This window comes from Protopterus annectens, chromosome 15.part0 (genome assembly GCF_019279795.1).
Source record: "Protopterus annectens isolate FY-2018-M chromosome 15.part0, PAN1.0, whole genome shotgun sequence".
In the NCBI taxonomy this organism is placed as follows: Eukaryota; Metazoa; Chordata; order Ceratodontiformes; family Protopteridae; genus Protopterus; species Protopterus annectens.
Genome location: NC_056749.1, coordinates 667,981,073 through 668,008,129, shown reverse-complemented (window position 1 = coordinate 668,008,129; position 27,057 = coordinate 667,981,073). Strand labels below are relative to the sequence as shown.

At 41.0% G+C, this 27,057-nt stretch overlaps 1 protein-coding gene across 1 annotated transcript in view; it reads right to left on the bottom strand.

Moving 5' to 3' along the window:
* Window positions 1-27,057, bottom strand: part of SYTL4 (synaptotagmin like 4) — a 975,777-nt gene that overhangs the window by 138,793 nt on the left and 809,927 nt on the right. Inside the window, exon 14 of the mRNA XM_044057514.1 lies at window positions 6,508-6,610. Within this exon, the coding sequence (XP_043913449.1) occupies window positions 6,508-6,610 (103 nt within the window). The remainder of the gene's footprint in view (window positions 1-6,507; window positions 6,611-27,057) is intronic.

Genomic DNA, 27,057 nt, shown 5'->3' with positions numbered 1-27,057 from the left:
TTCCATTGCCCTGCTCATAAAATTCCAGCTTACTCTGTAAAATGCTTTCTCTGCATCAAGACTCACCAACAAAAGTGGCATTTTCTTACATTCTGCTTCCCTCTGGATCATCAATGTTCTGTTACTGCTGTCAAATGTTTGCCTCCCCTCCACAACACCACACTGATCCATACCTATCAATTTTGGCATCATTTTTGCCATTCTTTTAGCTATTGCAGTCATAAACACCTTATAATTATGGTTTAGTATCGAAATGGGCCTACTTGAAGCTGGATCCAATAGATCTTTACCTTCTTTAGGTATTAAAGCTACCACTGCTTTCTTAAAGGATATAGGTACCTCTCTTCCTCTTAAAATATTGATAAACAAAACCTTCCAGATCTTTATCAGTGTTTTCCTCCTAGCTTGCAAACATCCACAGGAATACCATCTATTCCTGGGGGCTTTTCTGCAGACTGGTTATACATCACTATTTTTATCTCATCTCCTCCTATCCTGTTAGTAATTGAGCCTCATCTACATTTAACTTTGGCATATTTAAATCTTCCATAAACATTTTCATTTATACCTTTTCTTGATTTCCATATTTCTCTGCTTTATGCAGACTTTCATAGAATTTCTGAAATATTTCTAATACTTCTACAGGAGCTCTTGTTACTGGCTCCCTTGCTTGGTGATGGCCCTTTCTACTTTCTGTTGCCTGAGTCTTTGAGCTAAAAGTTTTTGTGCTATAGAGTTATCAATAAACAGTTGCGTAACAGCAATCTTTCTAAACTCATGCATATTATCGAGGTAATCCCTTATTTTCTGTTTAGCATTCTACAGTTGCTCCGCTTCTTGTTCTGTGATGTTCCCCCTATTCTGCAATACTTCAACAACTGTAAGTCCCTCTAAATAAGTCTTGTTACTTCTTAACCATATCTGTAGTTGGGAAAGTGCCAGTGTCTCATTTTTATTTTATTACCCTCTGTTTTTATTTTAGTTATTATTGGCACATGATCTGAAATGGTTATCCGGTGCGCATGAAGACCTTCAATTAAATGCACATGTTCCTGTGAAAAGTAAATTGTCTAGCCTAGGCCTGGTTTTGTATCTTGGGGAATAATATGTAAATTCACTCCAAAACTCCTAGTACTGAATTCTAATCTTCCAAGCCAAATATTTTCACAAATTTCTTCAAACATCTACCCTTCTTTGTTATATTTTCCCCTCTGGGCCCCCAGACACATCTTCACTGTTGCAAATCAAATTCTTGCCCCTACCTATAAGTAATATTCCTTGCTTAAAGCCGATTATTTCTCCCAAAATTTTCTTAAGCTCCATTATAGCAGTATTAGGTGGAATATAAATAAATGCCAGTGCAATCCTTCTCCTTGCCTGTAGCCATTTAATAGTACAAATCTACCATTATCTTTTGTATCCTCTTCTATCACTATTGGAGCTCCTCTTGCAATGAATACAAGTACACCTCTTTTCCTCTGTCCCAGGTATTTCGCTGAATAACCATCCTGAAAACCTTTCTTTATCAAATTCACACGTTCAGTTCTTTCCAGGTGTGTCTTCTGTAGCATAGCTATTTACACTCTACACGTTTTAATATAGTTCACTGCTCTTTCTTTTTTGTATTTATCTGTGAGGCCATTGACATTTAAATACATTACATAAAGCATCATTGTATTAAAAAGTTATTATTCCCACATTTTATGTATAGCAGTTTTTTTGTTAAATGTCTAGTTTCAGATTTTGCTTTTCATGAATACACTGTCTGGCAGGTTGATCTTTTATACAGTTATTTCTTTTCATATCCATTTGAGCCTTTGTCACATCTTACAAAATGTTTTGTTTTATTGAAAGCCCTCAAAACACATCCCCAATACCCTCCTAAAACCAATTAACTTAATAACAATAATAGGAACAAATGTTCCAACTGACAGCTAAACTCACAAACATGGGTTAACCTAAAAGAATGGTTATCCATGCTAAGATGCATGGTGCTGCCTGTGCTTCTACTAAGTGCTGTCTTGTTTTGTCTCATCTTTATAGCTCTCCCAGCTGGGAAAAAACTTGAATGGTTTCATAAAACATCACCTCCTAGCTATTTCTTTTTATCAGACTGTCACCTGGAGACGTGAAGATCAAATACAGAACTGCCACTAAGCATATGCTTATTTGCTAAAAAAAGTCTTATAATACTCAATATTCTTTTTTGTTTACTTACTCTTAAAACTTGTTACTAGATCAAGCTAGGGGTCTTAATCCAGTCATTCCTCTATGCATGCTTTTTTAGCCAGACTTTTTTTTACATTACAGTGCCTACATTTCTTTAAACTGAACAAGGAGAAAGACATAAAGGAGAAAGAAAAAAAAAAACAGGAGCACCTGTTTACATTACTATCCCCATTAAACTTAAAAGTAAATGAGAAAAACCTTACTTTATACCATGGAAAGAAAACTATGCACCATAAAAATACTATTAAGAAAAACTTTTGTTTTACTTAGTTAACTTTCTCTCTCTTCTTCCCCTCTCCTAAGTATTTTTCTGAACATTAACAATATAAAGTAGGGCATATGCTTTAGCATATGCCCTACTTTTACCATACAAGTTTAACAAAGTTCAAAAATGTCTAATATTTTCAGATTATCTTGTTCTGTCATGTTTCACAAATATAATTATTGCTTTGTTATCCAACATTTGTCAATTTCCAAGTCACTTGTTTTATTCCTGTTAATCTTCATCTCCTAAATCCTGTCTCTGCTTCATTTCCTATGTACTCCTGATTCTTCTAGTCAACTCTTGTGCTTTTTCCATTCTCTCAAGCATTTTCAATTGAAACATTGGAAAAGGTTGCACTGGCACAGTTTCTCTGTTGTCTTTATTACCAGAAGAACCACAAGCAGAACCTTCTGTTTCTCAGCTCACTTTTCGCTGGACAAAATTTTGTATTTCCTCCTTAGCATGTATTTCATTAAAAAATTATTTTGTCCTGCCAGGGAAGAATATTTTGAAGATAGCTGGGTACAGCAGTCTGAATCTCATGCCTACTTCTTGACATTCCGTAAATTGTAGAATAAATTTACTCCTCTTCTGCTAGTGTACAATGAGTAATTCTCCACATCCTGCTGTCTTCCCACATTTTGTACTTTTGTCCTCCTGCCACAGTTTTGTCCAAATCAACTCCTTCTGCTGGTAGGACTGCATCTTTACTATTAAATGTCTCAGCTGCTTTCTCATAGCCAGGTTTGGAGCACACACACAATGTGCCCTTTCAGTTAACAACTCCTGCTGTGGAACAGTCCAGTTGCTAATTTGTGCTTTTATGAAATTAATACAGTGTGTTCCTTCCAACTTCTCTGGTACAGAAGAAAATCTCAGGTTTTCCTATGTGTTCTGTCCTCTAATTCCATTTTTTTAAACATCTTTCAAGTCATCACATATTCAGCCAGCTTTTTCTTCATTTCGACCTCTGATGTTTTTGCAGTTTTATCACCTCATCTAAATATCTGTTTAAAGATTCTTCCATTTTTCCAGCCTTTTATTGTTTGAGTTGACATACTCCATCAGTGGTTTATTTATTTTAAACAGGTCTATGTGTGCAGTTGTCTTATACTTTCCTGTAGGTTACTGGAAAACATGTCTGGGGCTTGCACTGCTTTTTGCCGAACAGCTGCAGTGCTTTTCCCAGTCTGTGCTTTTTCATCGCCTTTTGTAGCCGATTTTCCTTCAGATCCTCTGTATTTGTTTTTGCTGGCATCCAGGCAGTGCACTTGCTGAAATTTACCCAGAAATACACACCCACTGGCCTTCTCTGCTGAGTTTCTGTTTTCACAATGGGAGAGCTAGAATTAAACTGTTTCTCAATGTGCAGCCATCTTGGAAGTCCTCCTTTGCTACATTCCTTTAACTTGCCTCAGGTGAAGGGGTCATTGTTTTGTTAGTGCTGTATTTGGGAACTGTTGGGTGAAGCAGGGTCTCACTGACTCCATATTTTTTCCTTTTTCCTCTAGTCTTTTAAATACAGCAAACAAGTAGTGTTTAAAGAGCAAATCATTCTACAAGAGGGCATTTGAGAGTTGTGCCTTAATATCCTCAGTCAGGGATTGGATCCTCATCTAGAAATGTCTCGTAATGACAGTTCCTGTAAGCAGCAGACCTAGATGCTGCATCCACAGTATCACACCCACATTTGGTGGGATGTCTCTTTAATTACGTAGCATTCAGGGTATTTCCAAATATGTTTGCATTCCACATATCATTAGTAACTCCATCGCACTCTTCCACAATCCGTTTTAAGCCTCAACCTGATGCTTCATGTCAGTCTGAAAATTCAGGGGTCTGAAGGAATGGTTGCTTCCTGTGTAGTCTTTCTTCCAAAACCAGTCTAACAGACTAATTTTGTGGTCACTGGGAAGTGTATTACACCCTGAGGACAGTCTAGTCCCCCTAGTAACCAGAGACACTGCATCTGGATCAAGCACAGAATTTTGTAATGAAACCTCTGAGGTCCTGTCCATGTAGATAGGTAAAGTCTGTTACAGGTGGGAGGCTGGCAGTCTTGCTCCAGACACTGTCTGAAAAACAACAAGGATTCCTGGACTAGAGGTACAGCCACTAGCTTTAGAGGTTCCAGTTTCAAGAGGTCTAGGTATGTCCTTTGGGAAGTATAAGCTTCTTTTGATTGCAATTTGAAATGCTCTCTCATAAGAAACACAGCCTCACCACATGATATCCTGTACAGAAAACCCAAAAGAGACACTGTCTTCAGCATCCAGTTATACAGTACAGAAGAGGAAAGATGAGATTTAACAGTCCTGTTCCTCCTCCTCCCCAGAATATGATGAATCAGAGTCTCTCTGATGGGAGAGATCTGATTTTTTTCCTTTTTACTGAATGGATTATGGACAGAGTAATCCTCAGAGTCTGGCTGTTTGCTACCATTATACCATTAAGGCTAAGAAAACCCTGTGTTTGTATGTGTGTGTGCTTGTGCATGTGGCAACCCACAAGGTGACATCTGCTGAGTAAAGCATGGTGTATTATGTATTTGTTTACCGAGGTAGAGCACTGATCACAGAATGACCAACTTGCAAGCTCAGCCCTGGTCACATGAAACAGTAATACATGTATTCATTAACATAGCAAACACATACAGCATTCAACAACCTAACGTGTACATAAAAACACTGAATAATCAACTTATGTACATATTTATGACACTATAAAGAAAACATGATAGGGTGGACGAGTCTTTTGCTGTATAATACTATCCGCTAGTTTATTAACCCTTGGGGAAGACATCCTTAGATTCAGATTTTTCTAACACTTCTAACAAGCTTCCTCTTTACTAACTGTGGTGGAGCTATAACCCTCCCCTTCCAAATTAACTAAACAGAACTCAAAAGCTGGATGTCTAGGGCCTTGCCATCCTGTTCACAGGGAAAAGGTAGGGTTTCAGTCCAGAAGGGCATGCTGGACACAAAGATTGGTGATTTCCACAGGGGCACATCCAGCGGTCTTAGCTGAAACAGGTGCTGGAGCCTGCAGCTGCACAACTGCCGCTGAGGACTGGGCATCCTCACACCTAAAGAGATCAGTGGAACCATGTGGTCCCAGGATCTCTTCTTCCTTCTATTTTTTGGGTATGCTTCTCCTCTACATACCTTTTCTTTACAGTAGGGACATTCATGGGGTTCCTGCTGTTGTGACAACTTAGTCTAAGTAGATATCTTGAGTATGGCAATGATTTGGTTTTTTATCCTGGTATACCAGGAGGGTGAGTTCACTTCTCCAAAAAGTTCTGTCACTGAACTTGCACAACTTGTGCCACAATTTGGGATGGCCAGTTCCAATCCTAGACAATATAGACAACAGTTATTATAGTTCCTATAGGGAATCTGCTTTATGCACACACACATCTCTGCCTGCTTTCTTTCACTACGTGGACATACTATGTCTTAGAGTCCTCCAGCCTGGGAGCCGGAAAGATTTTTCTCTGGTAGTCAGGCCGACTGAGGGCTTTCAAAGCAGGAAATCCCAATAGTCAGGACTGCAACAGTGAAACACAAAGAACATGTGATTATGTAATTGTTCCGTTGGTATATCTGGTAGATAAAGACACATTCACTAACTAATCAAGTTAAACTAAACTCTATATATATTCCTTGTGACTACATATTGTATACATTTGTTTGCAGGATTTAAAAGTATAAGAAGAAACAAATTACATATGATGTATAAAAGCATTTGAAAGACAGACAAGGTTTCAGTGCTCATCTCCCCAATTGTTCCTAGGCACCTCTTTGGTGTTCAACTACAATAAGGGCTCATTAGACCCTTTCCAAAATGAGTGGCAAAGATAATATGGCTCACTTCATTTTAATGCAAATGTAAATATTGCAATTTTGAAGTGCTAATGCACCCCCACAAATGTGCGGCCCCTACACGCATGTGTACACACACTTGCACAGCACATGGATGAATGGATACATCTCCATTTTATTAACACTTACCTCTGTTCTTGGCACCAAGCCCCACTGCTTTTGCTGGAGGGATGTATTTGAGTGACACCACTAGTTCTCCCTTGTAATTTGAGAATGCAGCATCAGATGAAGCCTGCAAGAGCAATTATTAAATTCAAATTACAACCGTAAACAGGGATCCTGCTGCATCCTTCATTACACTGCCCAGACACACTTTTTAAATACATTTTAAGTTAATCTATAATAAAAAAGTGACAAAGCAAAAATAAGATAACTTAATAACAAAATTCATAAAGCAATATACAATCTAAGATATAAAACTATATACACTATGTACAAACAAATAGGATTGATTTTGGCAGACATGCTGGAGACAGTAGAATTTAAATGGTAACATTTATCCAGTGGATATATAAAATTGTTCAACATGTAAAGGATAACTTTATGAAAACTACAATGTATATTAATTGTCTTTAGGTAGCCCATTATTTAATGGGCAAATTAAGAGATGTCGCAGACTTTTGAAACTGACCGTCATTTATTTTTATCCTTGTTAGAACAGATTAGAAATGTAAAACAATTAGAATATTTTAATAAGGAGTTAATGACTGAAGTCTAATTTAAATATTTTAAATTAGACCAGTGTTTAGTAATATAAAATCTGAGGAACATAAATATGGTTAGTAATAGACTAAGATCATTGGAACTCATGTCAATAGGTGGAATATGCAGAACTGCAAACCTCCATACGATTTGCAAATTATCAAAGCCACTGGTTTTTTTTTCAATAATAATTCTTTATTACTTTTACAATTGTTCATACACATATTTAAGCGTGATATACACAGGTAGTTTCCAAACAATACTACAAAAAACAATCCTACAACATATGTACACTATATACATGAATGCTTTTATTTTAACACAAGAAAATACATCTGACGAGTCTAGACAATAGGTATTATATTTTATAATACTTTGATTACTATTAAAGTTTACTTTATAGTATTAGTATCCAAGTGTTAGCCTGGGTTCCAAACATTAAGCCAATATAATGTTAAAAATTTGTTCCCAGATCTTCCGATTATTTATATGTTTGGTATGATCAGTGATTAGTAATTTGTGGGCTAGTATGTGTTTTATCACTAGATTCTTAAAGTTGCCCCATGAAGTTTGTGATGGATTCAACCAATTAGTTGCTATATAGAATTTCATTAACAAAAAGCCACTGGTTTTTAATTTGGCTAAATACAGTGGTCCATAGCTTTTCTGAGTATTTACAATCCCATATAATGTGGAATAAATTGGTTTTATCTGATCAAAAGGCAAGTATTTAGTCCTTTTATAAGGGGTTAAATATGCATTAAGCATCAAGTGAGTACATTTGTTTAGTGGAATAAATTAGAATGCCACCTGAAATATTTTGGATAGGGTGTCTGTATTTGAGATACAAGAATGCATATTGGACTAATAAGGGGATATTGAATATTTTTCTTGAAATTTATAGTTGATATGTCTTGGAAACAGCTTTTCTGGAGCAAAGGTAAAACCGAAGTTCACTGGAAAAAAAGTGAAATTACTATCAAGGTGGATGTCTTTTTGGCCCTAAAGGTGTAAGAATGTTTGTGATCTGATTACTAGTTGGTAAATACCATTTAGGAAGACTGAGATTAAGACTAATTTGTTCAATAGAAGATGAAGGAAATGTTAGAAAATCTTTAGTTTATTTTTCATTGAAGGAAAGTTGGGTACGTGTAACATCTTATTAGGCAGTTTAATGTTGTGTTGTACTTTATTGATATAAATAAGAGTTGAGTAGAGTATAACAAAATTGACAATGGTTTTATGGATTTTAAATTTTTAAGACTCTAATATTTAGAAATGGAAAAGCCAGAGTTATACGAGTTAGATTTTAGGATATTTGGCCATGTCCTTATCCTGTAATGATACCATGCATTTTTAAGAGGGTTAAAAGTAATACATAGTAGTCTACTTGAGTTGATAATTAAAAAATACAGATAAATCAAGGAGGTTAATCCCACCATTAAATATGGATTAAGTTAATTTATTATGAGATTTGTGTTGCTTTAGGTGTCCAGATAAATTTAGTAATTGATGAAGTAATATTATTAAAAATTTATTTGGGATTTTTTTGGAAAGATGTCATCATGAAATAGGGAACCCTTGGAAATGTACTCATTTTAACAATGGCAACTTTTGAAAGGAATGAGAAATTTAGTTTAGACCACGTTTTTATATAATCTTGAATGCGCAACCAGATAAGAATGTTAGCTCTATAATTATGTAACGGATCATGGTAAAAAGTGACACCTGGATATTTCAGAGTTGTACTTATTTGGAGCAGACAGATATTAGACATTTTAATGAATTATAATTTGTCTTAAATGGAAATAACATATATACCTACAAGTTAAGTTTGCAATTTGAAAATCTTCCAAAGGAGTCAATACTGCTTAGAAATTTTGTGATATCTGAGTTGGTATTGGCAAAATATATATCCAAGTCATCTATATAAGCCAAGAAAAGGATATGAATTTTGGAAAGTTGAAATAATTTTTTTCTTGTGATGGATAAATAAGAAGAGGTGCTAGATATAGATTAAAAGGAAGATGAGATAGTGGGCAACCTCATCTCTCTCCATGTTTTATTTGAATTGTTTATATTTTTGGCTTTTCCCAGTTAGGGGTCGCCACAGCGGAATTCTGGTCCACTAATGATTGGCAGCAGATTTTTTTTTATGGCGCCGAGTTGCCAGCCCGACGCCCAACCTTCAGCGAAGGCATGCCCATTCACACATCTTTCGGAGGCCACTTGACCGTGAAGAGGGGGCAATAAAATGTATAAATATAAGAGGGCTTTTGTAAAGAATCTGAATGTAATCAATAAATGTTTTTGGAATGTCAAAATTATTATTGTAAATAAATAATATACATACATATATATATATATATATATACACACACACATATATATATATATATATATATATATATATATATATATATATATGATACTACTCTGCTAAACTAAGACTGAGATGTCTGAGACGGATACCTGGTGTCAAAATCATGCCCTCAAGCTAAATGCCAAAAAGTGCATAGTCATCCCCTTTGGAAAAACAAAGTACCTGCGAACTACCACATAAGTGGTAGTCCCCTAAATACAGAAAATGTAATAAGAGATCTGGGGACCCAAGTAGATAGTAATATCTTCTTTGATAATCACATTGCCAAGGTGGTTAGAAAATCCTTCTATGTGGCCCACCTAATCACAAAAGGGTTTGCATCTAGAACAAAAGAGGTTATTGTGCCCCTCTACGCATCACTCATCAGACCCATAATAGAGTACAATGCCCCATTTGGGATGTACCTTACAAGACACCTGCAACAGTTGGAAAGACCACAGAAGTACCTCACCAAGAGGATTACTGGCCTCAAACAGATGCCCTATGCAGCCCGACTGAAGAAACTCCAGCTGTACTCGGTTGCATACCACTTACTCAGAGGTGATCTCTGCCTGACATACAAGGCCATGTCCAACCCAGAATTGATGGACATGCTCCACCTAAAAAAAAAACAAATCCCCAAGAACAACACACTCTAGGGATCTAAACCTCACCACAATGATAAATAGGACGTGCTGGAGAGATAGATTCCTGTCCCAGAGACTCCCCATGCTTTGGAACAAGATTCCAATCTACATTAGGCAGAGCTCCTCACCAACACTCTTCAAGAGAAACCTTGACGAGTGGATGGGAAACAGAAAATTTACCCCGGGGATCACTGCAGTGGCTCTGCTGGACAGAGGCACAGGGAACTAATGGTTCTGCAGGACAGAGGCACAGGGAACTAAATTAAAGGGGACAGCGAAAGCCAACACATTCTGGCTAGGCTTACAGATGCCCTCGGGCAGATAGCCTAGTACTTACCTATGAACCTATAATATGTAATGATACAAACATAGAAATAAAAAAATAAAAAAACAGAAGATTGAGAAAGGAGGAAGTAAGGATAGCTATGAAGAGGATGAAGAATGGAAAGGCTGTTGGTCCAGATGACATACCTGTGGAAGCATGGAGGTGTTTAGGTGAAATGGCATTAGATTGTTTAATGAAATCTTGGAAAGTGAGAGGATGCCTGAGGAATGGAGAAAAAGTGTTTTGGTACCAATTTTTAAGAATAAGGGTGATGTGCAGAGCTGTAGTAACTAAAGAGGGATTAAATTGATCAGTCAACAGCATGAAGTTATGGGAAAGAGTAGTGGAAGCTAGGTTAAGAAGGGAGGTGATGATTAGTGATCAGCAGTATGGTTTCATGCCAGGAAAGAGCACTGCAGATGCGATGTTTGCTCTGAGAGTGTTAATGGAGAAGTACAAGGAAGGTCAGGAGGAGTTGCTTTGTGTCTTTCTGGACTTAGAGAAAGCATATGACAGGGTGCCTAGAGAGGAGTTGTGGTATTGTATAAGGAAGTCGGAAGTGTCAGAGAAGTATGTAAGAGTGGTATAGGATATGTACGAGGGTAGTGCGACAGCGGTGAGGTCTGCGGTGGGAGTGACGGATGCATTTAAGGTGGATGTGGGATTACATCAAGGATCAGCTCTGAGCCCTTTCTTATTTGCAATGGTGATAGACAGGTTGACAGATGAGATCAGATAGGAGTCCCTGTGGACTATGATGTTTGCAGATGACATTGTGATCTGTAGTGAGAGTAGGGAACAGGTAGAGGAGACCCTGGAGAGGTGGAGTTATGCTCTAGAGAGAAGAGGAATGAAGGTCAGCAGGACTAAGACAGAATATATGTGTGTGAATGAGAGGGAGGATAGAGGAATGGTGAGGATGCAGGGAGTAGAGGTGGCAATGGTGGAGGAGTTTAAATACTTAGGATCAGCAGTTCAGAGTAATGGTGAATGTGAAAGAGAGATGCAGAAGAGAGTACAGGCAGAGTGGAGTGGGTGGAGAAGAGTATCAGGAGTGATTTGTGACAGACGAGTACCAGTAAGAGTCAAAGGGAAGGTCTACAAGAGGGTAGTGAGACTACCTATGTTATATGGGTTGGAGACAGTGGCATTGACAAAAAGGCAGGAGTAAGAGCTTGACGCGGCATAGCTGAAGATGTTAAGATTTGCACTGGGTGTGACAAGGATGGACAGGATTAGGAATAAGTAGATTCGAGGGTCAGCCCAGGTTGGAAGGATTGGAGACAAAGCCAGAGAGGCAAGATTACGTTGGTTTGGACATGTGCTGAGGAGGGATGCAGAGTACATTGGGAAAAAGATGGCAAGGATGAAGCTGCCAGGTAACAGGAAAAGAGGAAGGCCTAAGATAAGGTTTATGGATGTGGTGAGAGAGGACATGCAGGCGGTTGGTGTGACAGAGCAAGATGCAGAGGACAGGAAGAAATGGAAACAGTTGATCCGCTGTGGCGACCTCTAATAGGAGCAGCCAAAAGAAGAAGAAGACAAACATTGAGATAAAACATTAAGATATGGTTAACCCACCCCCTTGTAAATTTGTGTTTGGATACTCCTTCTGGACCCATCTCATTTGCTCACTCAACTGAGTGCAGTGAGATCATATTCTGATTTCAGGCACTCCTACTGTGTACAAAGAGAGCATCTGGGAAAGAAAAAAAAATTTTAAGCTGGTTTCCTGCCTTTCCTGTAAGTGGTCTAGACTGTTTGTAGGCTTCTGAGCCCCCAAGCCTTTCTGTGTTGGAGGGAAGCCTTCTAGCTTAATTCTGTTTCTTAGAACTAGCCAGTTTTCTAGTTTCAGCACTCAAACCTGTCTCTTTGAACTCAGCACTTGTTCAGAACTCGTCGTAAGGACTAAATAAACTGCAAATTACTACAGCACTCAACTTTCCTCACTTGTCTAGAGGAAAGCAATTTTTAGTACTTAAATAAGCACCTATCCAGGCATGTCTAAGGGTCAGCTCCCAGTGATTTCTCCTACCTGATGAATCTGGGCATCTTGGGGCAATGCAGCAATTGCCTCATGTACACAGACAACCCTCTCCTCCTACCACCCAACACTACAACCTGAGAGAGATGCACTTATATAGCCAAACTGGAAGCAAAGCTCTCTTCACGCAAGACCAGACTAGACAGTCAAGAGGAGAAGGTAAACACTTGCACCACACCACACTCATCACATAGTCCCTCAAAACCTACACCACCAAAACACACACACAGAAACACAAAACACACACCTACATTCGCAGAGGCTCTCAAAAACCTGTCCAAGCATCAGGGACCTCCAAAGCAGAAACGCAAGCAAACTCCACCTCCCCAACACAACCCAAATGACATAGCCCACAAACTCAGTCTGCCACTCAACCACAGCCCATAAGGCATAACAACGTACCCAACACTCTAGTCATAGGTGACTCTATAGTCAGGTGCACTGATGTTCCAACTCACCAGGCTAAACAAGGAGAAAGTTACTGTCAGCTGCCAGGATCCACCACATAAATGACACTGTCATTCATTGTCCATGTTGGTGTGAATGACCGGAGATGTACCTCCCTGGACTACATGAAAAGACAAGGAAGAGCTCTCCGATCTTGTAGCCCAGGCAGGTATGATTCTAGCCCTGAGTAGCATCCTGCCATCACCCAGAATGTTACCACAGTACAAGGACAAAATGATTGACTTCAACAATTTGCTAAGCTTCTGGTGTCATTCTAAGGGGATCCAGTGTTTGTCTGCCTGGGACGACATGATCGACAGACCACGATGCTTTACCAGAGATGGCCTGCACCTGTCGCTCTTGGGATTCCAGATACTGGCTAAGGCTCTTGCCACCCCTATAGTGCCTTTTTTAGGCAAGGTTCAAATGACAAATTCACCACCATAACAGGTACAAGCAAGCAAAATCTGAGGGTAATGCTACTCAATGCTAGAAGTCTAAACCTCAAAATACACTCACTCGAGGCACTCCTTAAAATAGAGAACATCGACATCTGTGCAGTGACAGAAACCTGGTTCAAAGCTTCAGAGTGCAACCCTGTGTTACCAGGCTATAATTCATACCACACCTTTCGGCCACCTAACACAGAATGAAGCACTAAAGGTGGAGGCGTGTCCATATTCATTAAGGATATCCACACCTCCAGGCTAGTTGCACAGCATAATGCATCCGAAATTATCCAAGTGCAACTAACTCTGGGCCAGACTGCAATCCAAATTGTAGCTTGCTACAGACCCCCCACCATGCCCCAGGATTTCCACTCCATTTGCTCCTACAGTACTTATCACCTCGATACAGCACTCTTGTTATAGAAAGTACCCCAAAAAAGCAAACCCCGTTTCTCGGTCACCCACATCCCCCAGAACCTTTTTTAAGTTTTTCTGTCTATTCCTTCTAGCATGTCGAGGGATCAGTTGCTAATGTCCTCTCCTGCTCAGCTGGTGAACCTGGGAATATTGAGGCAATGTTACAATTGCCTCATGTACACAGACAACCCTCTCCTCCTCCCACAAAACACAAATACATGCGAGAGATGCAACTATACGGCCAAACTGGAGGCTGAGCTCTCTCAACAAAGGACTGGCAAGACCAGACAGGAGGAGAAGGTAACCACACACACTATAGACCCAGTCTCACATAATACCATCACAACCTCAAATCATACACATAAACACACAAAGACATACTCGGAGGCTCTGATCAAAAATCTACCTAAACACAGAGGCCACCAAAGCAGACACCCAAACAACTACCACCTCAAAACACAACACCTGCAACACATAGACCACACAGTCAGAGTGTCAAGCAGTCACAGCCCTTAAGGCCAAACACAATGCCAGACACACTAGTCATTGGTGACTCCATAGTCAGACACACTGATGTCCCGCTCACCAGACTGAGTAAGGAGAAGGTCACAGTAAGCTGCCTGTCGGGTGCTAGAATCCGCCACATAACGCATGCACTCAGGTCTCTCAACAGCAGGTACAAGTACGACTCAATCATTGTCCACGCTGGTGTTAACGACCTGAGACGTACCTCCTTGGACTACATGAAAAGAGACATAGAGGAGCCCTCTGATTATGTAGCCCAAGCAGGTATGACCCTGACCTTGAGCAGTATCCTACCTTCACCTAGAATGATGCCACAATACAGAGATAAGATGATCAGCTTTAACAATTGGCTTAAACTCTGGTGTCATTCAAAGGGGATCCAATGTCTGTCTGCCTGGGATGACATGCTGGACAAGCCACGCTGCTTCAAGGGCGACTTGCACTTGTCACCCTGGGATTCCGGATTTTGGCAAAGGCTCTTGCCACCCCATAGTGCCTTTTTAGGCAAGGCTCAAATTCTAAACCTACCACCCTAGAACACAACAAAGAAAAAAAACTAAGGGTAATGCTGCTCAATGCCAGAAGTCTCAACCTCAAGATGCACGCACTCGAGGCCCTTCTCAGTATGGAGAACATTGATGTCTGTGCTGTGACAGAAACCTGGTTCAAGGCTCCTGAGAGCACCCCAGCACTATCAGGTTTTACCTCCTATCATGCGTTCCGGCCCCAAAACCCGGACAGTACCAAGAAAGGAGGAGGGGTATCCATATTCATCAAGGACACCCACACCTCAAGATTGGTGGCAACGCACGATGCATCGGAAACCATCCAGGTGCAATTAACCATAGGCAAGACTGCTCTGCAATTTGTAGCATGTTACAGGCCACCCTCGCAAACTCAGGAACCTCATATGGCCTTCCTGAAAACACTGGAGGGGATAAATGTATCTCCGAACACCATCATACTAGGTGACTTCAACTACCCTAATATAGACTGGGAACACTACTCAAGCCCAAACACTCTAGCCCAAAAGTTCCTGGAATTCATAAACTCAAATGCCATGGAACAACTAGTCACCATCCCCACAAGAGGAGAAAACATACTTGATCTCATCATCATGAATATGGGAGCACAATGTTCAATGCCGGAAGTATACCCCTCACTGGTGAGATCAGATCACAAACTAATCTCGCTGGAGGTCCTCATCCCGGCGGGAGCCGAAATGAAAAAGGCCACAGTAAAGAACTTCTCGAAGCCGACTTCACACTTCTAAAGACTAGTGTGGTCTCCTTTAAGGCGGTAAACATTACTCAAACCGCTGAATCACTTACAAATGCCTTCTACCAGCACCTGCAGGGCTGCATGGATCAGGCAATCCCAAGCAAAACAAAGACTCTTTGTACCAAAGGCAAGCGTCCAGTCTGGTGGACCCCAGCCATAAACAAACTCTACAACAAAAGGAGAAAGCTACTACAAGATAGAGCAAAATCCTTAAAAGGTAAGACACCTCTGATCACTATAAGTAAAAGCTAAGAGCTCTCATAAAATCATCCAAAGCTAATTTTGAGAAAAAATAGCTAAGGACTCTAAAGACAACCATAAGGCATTCTTTAGCTATGTCAGAAACCTAGGAGGAAACTCCCAGATATGCTCAGAATTAGTTCAAAATGATGTGAAGATTACTGATCCTACAGACATTGCCAACATACTGGCTGACAGGTTCAGTGCAAACTCCCCAAAGGAGAGATATCTATACCAAATGATTGTAGCCCCCAAACATCTCTAACGCCCAGGTGAGAACTGCTCTCTCCAAGGCAAAGAACACAGCATCCATGGGACCTGATGGTGTCCCCGGCTGTGTGCTCCATGAACTCAATGAGGAATTAAACCCACAGTTAGGACAGCTGTTTAATCTTAGTCTCACCTCCGGATCGCACCCACGGAGTGGCGCACAGCAACTGTGGTCCCACTCCACAAAGGCGGTGCCTCCACCGACCCTGGAAATTACCGTCCCATTAGCTTGACAAGCCTTATCTGCAAAGCCATGGAGAGGATCACAATGGATCTCAAATAAAGACATAGGGAATTTGCAGACTTTGGATACAACCCAGTTTGGCTTTGTCAAAGGCAGATCATGCCTTTTAAACTTGGTTGACTTTTTCGAAACAGTCACCAAGGCCATTGATGAGGGAAAGGCAGTCCATACAGCCTACCTAGACCTGGTGAAGGCTTTCGATACAATACCCCACTCGGGTATCATTGAAAAACTCATCAACTTAAATGTAAACCCATACATTACAAGATGGGTTGCAAACTGGCTGAGTGACAGAACCCACAGGGTCAGAGTTGCTAGCGCCATGTCAGACTCAAAGCCTATCACAAGTGGTGTCCCACAGGGCTCAGTCCTGGGCCCACTCTTGTTTGGCATCTACTTTTCTGAAGTACAAGCAAACACAGGAGGGTTATGGCTGACAAAGTTTGCAGATGACTGCAAACTGGGCGCCGTAGTTGAAAACACATCCAACACAGATATCCTTCAAAAGGGTCTCACAGAAACGGATAACTGGTGCCAGAGCCATGGCCTAAAGTTAAATGCCAAGAAATGCACAGTCATACCCTTCGGGAAAAATAAGGTTACCCCTAGCTACCATATAGGTGGCAATCCCCTGATCACAGAAGAAGTTATCAGGGACCTGGGAACCCAGGTTGACAGTAGCCTTTCATTCGACACTCATATTGCTAAAGTAGTTAGGAAGACCTTCTACATTGCCCATCTCATCATGAAGGGTTTCACATCTAGATCAAGGGAGGTCATAGTCTCCCTATACTCATCACTCATCAGACCAATGATCGAGTACAATGCCCCATTCGGAATGTATCTGACCCGACACTTGCAGCAGCTGGAGAGGCCACAAAAGTTCCTCACCAAAAGGATAAAGGGTCTCAAAAATCTGTCTTATGCTGCCCGACTGAAAGAACTCCAGTTATATTCAGTTGCTTACCGCTTGCTCAGAGGTGACCTGTGCCTGACATACAAGGCCATGTCAAACCCAGATTTGATGAACATGCTTCATCTCAAAAAATCCAGATCCCTCAGAGCCACAAGGGCGGGAGACAAACCTCAACACGGTTATTAATAGGACGTGCTGGAGGGATAGATTCATCACCCAAAGACTCCCTATGCTGTGGAACAAAATCCTGGTTTATGTGAGGCAGAGCACCTCGCTGGCCTTGTTCAAGAGGAATCTTGACCAATGGATGGGAGATCGCAGATACACCCCAGGGGTTACCTCAGTGTCACTGCTCAACAGAGGCACAGCAAAATAATGGGCATAGTTTCTCCAAACTAAAGGGGTGGCGTAAGCCACAAAACTATGGGCTAGGCTTATAAATGCCCTCGGGCAGATAGCCTAGTATGAACCTATTTCTTGATACACTGGAAAGTATTAGGGTACAACCCAACACCCTAATAATGGGCGATTTCAACTACCCCACCATTAACTGGGAAAACTACTCATGTACCAACTCTTTTGCTCAACGTTTTCTGGAATTCATAAATTCCAACGCCTTGGATCAACTTATTTACACCCCCACCAGGGGCAGCAACATCCTAGACCTGGTCATTAGCAACATGGGCAACCGGTGTTCCACACCAGAGGTCAATTCCTCATTGGTCAGATCCGACCACAAGCTAATCACCCTAGACATCCACATCCTGCCCCACCCCCAATTAGGGAAACCACCGTAAAAAACTTCTCCAAAGCCAAATTCACACTTCTTAGGACAGAAGTGACAAACTTCATGACACCCATGCAGACAGCCAATAGAGGTACGACTGCTGAATCCTACAATGCACTTTATAAGCACTTACACGAGTGCATGGATCATGCTATCCCTAATAGAACCAAGATGCTATCCTCCAAAAAAAGGAAGCCAATCTGGTGGTTCTCTGCCATAAACAAACTCTACAACAGAAGAAAAAATTTTGCAAAAAACAGTAAAATCCCATGACTGGAAGAACTCCCTGGTCAACCTCAATAAGAAGCTGAGACCCCTCATAAAATCCTCCAAAGCTAGTTACGAAAACAAAATTGCCACGGACTCTAAAGACAACCACAACGCATTCTATAGCTATGTCAAGAATCTCAATGGCAACACTCAGATCTGCTCTGAGTTACAGCACAATGGTACTAAATATGCAGAACCAACTGATATTGCCAACATCCTGTCAGATAGGTTCAGTGGTAACTTTACCCCCCTCTCACCCCCTAAAGGGCCCATATCTATACCAGAAGAATGCAAAGTTCCTGTAATCACGGCTGCACAGGTAAAAAACACACTCTCCAAAGCCAAGAACACAGCATCCATGGGACCTGACAATATCCCAGGCTGCGTTCTACACGAACTACAGAATGAACTGGCACCCTAAGTACCATGTTCAATCACAGCCTCAGCTCAGGCTTTGTGCCCACTGATTGGTGCACCGCGATGCTTATCCCACTCCACAAGTGGGGAGCCACGATGGACCATGGGAACTACCGCCCCATTAGCCTGACGAGCTTGGTCTGCAAGGCCATGGAACGTATCATCATGGAACTCAAACAAAGACATTGGTAATCTCCAAACTCTGGACCCTACCCAGTTCGGGTTTGTAAAAGGGAGATCATGTCTCCTAAACCTGATTGACTTCTTTGAAGCAGTCACCACAGCCATAGATGAGGATAAGGTGGTTCACACAGCTAATCTAGATCTCGCCAAGGCTTTCAACACCATCCCCCACTCTGGAATTATAGATAAGCTCACTAAACTAGGTATAAATCCCTATGTCACAAGATGGGTTGCCAACTGGCTCACGGACAGAACCCACACTGTGAAAGTAGCAGACTCCAAATCAACTTCAGACCAGTGACAAGTGGAGTACCACAGGGTTCAGTCCTGGGTCCTCTCCTGTTTGGTATCTACTTCTCTGATGTACAGGCTAACACAGAAGGTCTTTGGCCAACAAAGTTAAGTTTGCAGATGACTGCAAACTAGGAGCCATAATCCAAACTCCTAATGATGTGGACATAACTACAACAGGGCCTCACTGAGACAGATGCCTGGTGTCAAAGCCATGGCCTGAAGCTCAATGCCAAAAAGTGTATTAAGTCATCCCCTTTGGTAAAAAAATCTGTAACCATGAACTACCACATAAGTGGCAGTCTACTTAACACCGAAAGTGTGATAAGAGACCTTGGGACACAGGTGGACAGAAGTCTCTCCTTTGATAATCACATCGCCACAGTGGTCATAAAATCCTTCTACGTGGCTCACCTCATCACAAAAGGTTTCTCATCCAGAAAAAAATAGGTCATTGTTCCCCTCTACTTATCACTCATTACACCCATTATAGAGTAAAACGCCCCTTTTGGTACGTACCTCACAAGACATCTACAACTGGAAAGGCCACAGAAATACCTCACAAAGAGGATTACTGGCCTCAAACAGATGCCCTACGCAGACCGTCTCTAAAAACTCCAGCTTTATTCCGTCGCATATGGCCTACTCAGAGGCTATCTCTGCCTAACATACAAAGCTATGTCATATCCAGAGCTGTTGGCCATGCTCCACTTAAAGAAATCCCAATCCCTCTGAGCTACACGCTCTATGGACCTAAACCTTGTCACCACAATAAACAGAACATGCTGGAGGGATAGATTCCTGTCCTAGAGACTTTCCATACTCTGGAACAGACTACCTATGTCAAACAGAGCTCCTCATTAGCACTCTTCAAGACAAATCTTGATGATTGGATGGGAAATAGGAAATTCACCCCAGGGATTACTTCTGTGGCTCTGCTCAACAGAGGCACAGGAAAATAATTTTCTTGGGTGGCGAAAGCCAGGGTACCCTTTTTGGCTAGGCTTATATAGGCCCTAGGGCTAATAGCCTAGTACCTACCTATGAACCTGAAACAGTTGTAACTACACTCTAAATCAAGATGGCACGTAACAGTAAATCACTCTAAATAACAGCTCTAGATATAGTGTAAAGGATTATTAGAAGGTAACTTAATAGCATTGCTCTAGTAGACTTAATAATTTGTCTTATTAATTCAGTTTAGAAATTTAACTTAACCTTGAATTAACTAAGAACATAAGTATCCAACTCAAGGTTGATGTAAAAAATTGCTGCTTGTTGTGAATGAAATGTTTAACTGGACACAACGTTATGCTTTTAATAAGCACCACAGAATACAGGTCCATATAGGTCCATGTATACAATGCATGCTAATAATTAAAATGGTCCTATGGTTATAAAGCAGAACTGTTTAAGTGATGCAAGGAGACTTCCCATCTCATATCCCATGACCAAAGGCATACCACGGCAAAGTGACGAATACCACTCTCGAAATCTACCAACAAGATCAACTCAACAGCCATCAAAACAAAAGCATGTGCGTCATGCTGTCAGAGATATGATGAACGATTGTTAAACATGGTTTGGCTTCCAGTGGTTCCATAATGGAATATTTAGTGCATAAATGGTAAGTTATTTGAAATTAAATGCCTCTTTTAATTAGCTACCTACAATAGGTAGGACAGAATGTGTAGGTGGAACAGCTTTTGTCATGAGATTTTAATTTGTAAAGGAAGGTCTATTGCAAATTTGATTTTGCATCCTTTCCTTGTAAAATATGGTTTGGAGTTAGCCTTTTAAATGGTACGAAATGCACACCATGAAATCACATTTCTGGAATGTGATAGTATTTTGCAAACCAGCTTCCCAGAGACTGTTACAGACTCATGAATGGGTTGCTGCAGAAATGCAGAAAGTGTGCAACCTAACTTGATGAGCAAACAGAAAGCTTATTTGTAAATTTACAATCTGCAGCGTGATACCGGTATGGCATATGTAGTTTTAAGATTTAAAGAACAGCTGCGACCAAACTGAAAAAAATGGCAACATTCACTGCCCAGCACACAGAAACACAGTAAGGATGGGAGGACAGCCATGGAGCCAGAGAAAGACACAATTACTGATGAGGTAACCACTGTAGCTCACTAAATATCTAATTGTATATTACATTTTTTGCTATAAGATTAATCAAATTTAAATGTTGAAGCCGGAATATAAAAGTCATAGGAAAGCATAAGGCCTGAAGGAGCAGTAGTTGGTGGCCAGGTAGCCAAACCAAGGCCCTATCACAGCTCACAGGAAGGACAGAACATTCTTTTGTACTTGTACAAGCATCATTTTTGTACTAATGTTTATGATCTGCTTATCTACCCACCAGTCAGCAAACCTTTTTTCAGAAGGTGCTGGACAGATCTGATGCACCTCACAGCTTCATGCAACATGCACTTTTCTGTTTATTTCTGATATCAATGGCGGTTATCCACCATCTACATTATGCAGTTTATAGAGCGGCTCTTGTTTCTGCTAAGGCACACTACTATATCAGGACTATCTGGGACTCTGTGCGCCAGAATTAACAGGCACCACTGACTTCTGCAGGTTTATGTTAGAGAAAAACCTTAAGAAGCAGCACGTCTAGGAAATGGAATACTTAATCTATGTTTACACTCAGTGCAGTATGAATCTACTGCAAAGTGAGACAGATTAATATACAGGTCCCTCACTCATCGAAAGGTACATACATCTGTGACCTTCAGTTTGCTACTGCTTCACTTCAGATGAGCATCACTCACAGAGTAAAGCTACTGCCAGGTGCCATCTAGCTCTGTACCACTACTGCTCCAGTCATGCACCTCGTATGCCACTTGGCTTATGTTACCCAAATGCTACTACCCGTCATCAGCTTATCTTTCAAATATATACTACTTTTAAACCATCCCTTACATCACACAAACACCATCTGCATAAGGTAAGCATAAATAACATTTTGCACTGTGTCATATTATAATAACCACACCTCATCATTAGCACAGCTTTTTGCTTGGCTTACTGTGTTTCTGAATTCTGGCACCAATACACCTTATTTTTGAAGGCTATTCATTAAATCGGTTGTTTATCCCTATCTAAAGAATCCTAAATTCCATCCTAATTACATTTATTTCCATTTCTTCCACTTACAGGGTAATTATCTACACAAAGCTTTGTAAACCCTAGTTGTAAAGCAGACAGAACATTTACATTTATTAAGCACAAAGGTGTTACCTGTACAATCCTCATCTCACCAGCAAGCATCAACTCAGGAAATAAAATAAAAAAACCAAAAAAAAAAAAAACACCTGAGGCACATGCACCTTTGCATGCAATGTGTGTGGAAGGTCTGTTTTGGCACAAAATGTACTCCTAAAGAAAGCACATTAATTGTAATTTTTTTCTTCCCTATTGGATATGCTCATTCTATTACTTTTAACAAGGGGGTTATCTTTAAACCACAACTTTAAAAAATAGCATAACCATGTGACATGATCATGAATCCATGTTTTAGTTTCATTTATGGTAGCAAATAAGTGCCTGAACCCATCTAGATTTGCCTTCAATCAACTGCACCATGGACAAGCTGACATAACTGCCCTCACCCAACCACACCACTGAAACTGCTACAGCACCCAAGTTTCACTCGATTTCCTGCTCCCCTGTTAAGACAATCTTTATGCTTGTCCCATGCAAAACTGAACTCTCTCATCACTGCTGATTTTATTACTTTTTGTGGGAGGGTGCTCTAGACATCTATATTTATGTATTTCTTTATGTCTTTCTTTATTTTTGTTTGTTTACTAACCACGGTATTGCACTAATCACAAATTACTAATTTGTAGCACAGTCTGGGTGAATACAATCACAAACACACAAATACTTAGAGACAGTTGTACAATAAATCATATCTTATGCTTTTTTGTCAGCACTGATAACAAAATGACACTATGGAAAAATAAAAAAGCCAGCTTATGTTATGTTCACTGCATATAAGCTTTGGTTTCAAGACGTAAAAGAGAAAAGTACAGTTGTGTACCTACCATAAATGTAGATGTTCGAGTGTATTCACTGTTGCAGTCATTACACTTGGGTTTCCTGCTGGCAGGCTACACCATTTTCTTCAGGTTTTTCTTGCCCCAGATGTCAGGTGCCCCCAAAAGGGTAGGCTAAAAATTCTGCTCATAAAAAAGCATGCACTAACATAAACATTACCTTCATCTACAAGCAAATACACCACATAGGTTGTATAGAATAGAGAAATACAGATAAGTCCCAGCAATGAAAGGGGGATGGAGGGAGGGTAACCTGGACTGCAACAGTGAATACACTCTAACATCTACATTTATGGTAGGTACACAACTGTACTATGTTCATCGTGTTTCACTGTTGCAGTTATTACACTTGGGTTGAATCCCAAAGCTGAGGTAGGGTGGCTGGGCCTAGATAGAATTAGGAGTGGCTATGAGGCCCTGCAGAACTGCAGTGGCGAAGCCTGCTCTGGATTTAGAGTAAAGAGGTAAGTGGTAGTGCTTTGTAAAAGTGTGCACTGAAGTCCAAGTTGCAGCCTCCAAAATGTCCTTGGTTGGTACTCCTCTGAGGAAGGCTGCTGAAGTGGCTGCTGCTCTGGTTGAATGTGACCTAATGCCCTTAGGCACTGATTTGCCATGTTGTGAATAGCAGAAACGAATGCAGTGTCCTATCCATTTTGAAATAGTCTGCTTTGAAATAACTTTTCCTTGCGATCCTGCAGCATATGCCACTAAGAGCTGCTCAGTCTTTCTGAAGGCTTTAGTTTTGTCCAAACAGAAGCGTAGCTGTCTGTTTATGTCCAAAGAATGCAGAAGTCTCTCCCCCTTATTCTGTGGGTTTGGATAAAAGGTAGGCAAATGAATGGTTTGGTTAAGAGCCACACTGGACACTACATTAGGCATAAATGTTGGGTTTGTCCTTAGAGAAACCCTGTCCAGATGGAAAATAATAAAAGGTTCCACAGTCATTAGTGCCGACTCTTCTTGCCGAGGTTATTACTAGGAGCAGAGCTGTTTTTCATGATAATTATTTTATGTCAGCTGTAGTGGCTGGCTCAAAAGGAGGCAGTGTGAGTTTTTCCAAGACAAAATTGTGGTCCCATGCAGGTGTTGGAGCTCTCCTTGGAGGTCTTATGTTTTTGGTCCCTCTGAGGTACTGCCTTAGCAGTGGATGTGAAAAAATAGGTGGATCTGTATAGTAATGAGCCGAAATGGCAGAGGCATGGATCTTAATTGATGAGATTTGTCCAGCATCTCAGTTAGGTATTGTAAAATCTAAGGGATATTTGGTACAAGCGTGTCCATTCCTTTTTCCTGTTTCCAAGCACAGAATCTCTTCCATTTTTCTGTATAAGATTTTCTGGTGCTGGGCCTCCTGGCCTCCAAAATAACATCCATAACTGCTTTAGAGAGAGGAGTTCTGAATGGTTACATTATCAGCCATGCAGCCAGATTTAGGGTTCTGAGTTAGCTGTGCAGGATCTAATTGTTTTATTGGGTCAGCAAATGAGGAATCTGAGGTAATGTCCAGGCTGGGCAATGAGACAAGCTCTTTAGGATTGGATACCAGTGCTGGCGTGGTCAGTCTGGGGCAATCAGTATCACTTCTGGCTTCTCGTCTGACCTTTAGAAGTACCTTGGGGAGGAGAGGCAGTGGAGGAAAGGCATATACTGTAAAGGTTTTCCAGCTGAATGATAGGAGATCACTTTCCATGCTTGTTTGTGATAAGTCCTTGTGCAGAATCTCTGTAGTTGGCAGTTGTGCGGGGAGGCAAATAGATCTATGTCTGGGCATCCCCATTTCCTTGTTTTCATGCTGAAGATTTGTGGATCTAGTTTCCATTCGTGAGGATCCTTGAGATTTCTGCTTAGTTCATCTGCCAGAGTATTTGTCTTTCCTGGCAGGAACTGTGATTGCAGGTGTACTTGATAAGTCAATGATGTGTTCCACAAAGTCATGTCTTGTCTGCAGAGGGGGTAGGAATGTGTGCCTCCCTGCTTGTTTATATACCACATGACTGTAGTATTGTCCGTCTTTACCAGGAGTTGTCCTGGATGAAGTAGATCCTTGAAGGCTGTCAGGGCATTCTGAACAGCTAGCATCTCTTTTTGATTGATATGAAGATGCAATTGGCTTGCTGGCCATGCTCCCTGAATACATTTTCCTGACATGTGGGCCCCCCAGGCATAATCTGATGCATCTGTTGTTAGTGTCTGCCTGGCTGTGGGTAGAGTGAATGGCTGTCCCTTGTTGTGGTGACAGGCCTGTGCCCACCATCGAAACTCCTGTTGCAGGCTGGGAATGAGGGTAATTAATGTTTCCAGGCTGTGGCAATGTTGAGTCCAAACACTTTTTAGATACCACTGTAGTTTCCTCATATACAGTCTTGCATATGGAATTAGAATAATGCAGGATGCCATGAAGCCCAAAGCCTGCAGAATTTTTCTTGCAGATAACTGGGTCTTCGTTGACAACATTTCGAAGTAAGAAGTCAGTTGTCTTTGTTTGTCTGGCGTGAGATAAGCCATCTGGGCAGTTGCATTTAAGCTTGCACCCAGGAATATTATCTCAAGAGGGCACTAGTTTTGATTTCTTTTCGTTTACTGTGTACCCTAGGAAAATTAGTAATCTTTGTACAAATGCCAGATGCCTCAGTAGAATGTCTTTGTTCTCTGCTTGAATAAGGCAGTCGTCCAATTAAGGGTATATTTGAATTCCCCTTTGTCTGCAGAAAGCAATTACTGGTGCCAGGCATTTTGTGAAGACCCTGGGCACAGTAGTTAAGCCAAAGGGCAGTGCAGAGAATTGGTAGTGCATTGATCCAGCTATGAATCTGAGGTATTGTCTGCAAGATTGTCTGATTGGGACATGCAGGTAAGTCCAAAGTTACAATCCAAGCCTTCTTGCCCAGCATGGACAGAAGCTGTTGCAGAGTCAACATTTTGAATTTTGGAACGTCCAGTAAAGTGTTTAGAATAGACAGGTCCAGAAATGGTCTCCAGGCTTTGTCCTTTCTGGGTACCAGGAATAGTCTTGAGTAAAATCCTTGTCCCTGCTCTTGCTGTGGTACTCGCTGAATGGCCCTCATGTCCATGAGGGATGTAACTTGCTTTTGTGCCTCTGTCCATTGATTTTGTGGCAGGTCTGGCATACCTTTTGCCTTTGGCAGGGTCTGAAAGTGGAACCTGTAGCCCTGGGACAGTATATTCAAGACCCATTTGTCCTGGGTGAATATATGCCAATTTTGTGAAAAAAATGCTAGTTTTCCCCCTAAGGGGGCTACCAAAAGATAAGTGATTGGTATTGGCAGAGGAAAGTCATTGGGACTGTTTTCTATATGGCTGTGATTTGTCTTCTCTGCTTTTGGAGGTAGAAGCACCCCATTGTTTAGGCCTGTATGAGCCTTTGGGCTGGGCTCTGCCTCTAGGGCATCTATATCTGCCTCTTTGTGGCCTGTCTGACACTGGGAAGGACCAATTCTTTGAAGGCCAGTTCCTGCTAAATCTGGGTGGTTGTACCTGTAAGAAATCCTTAACTGTCTGCAAAGATTTCGCTTTATCCTCCATTTTCTTCAACACCTCTTCTGCCTTAACACCAAACAAAGTATTGTGCTGTAAAGGAGCATCCAATAATTTTGCTTTAACATGATCAGGCAGATTTTGTTCCTTTAACCAAGCATGCCTTCTAATGACAGTACCCATAACAGCGGCCCTGCAAGAGGCTTCCAGTGAATCAAAACCACATTGCAAAGTATGTTTTCCCACTTGTTCAGCTGCATGCAATAAATCCTGCATTTCCTTATC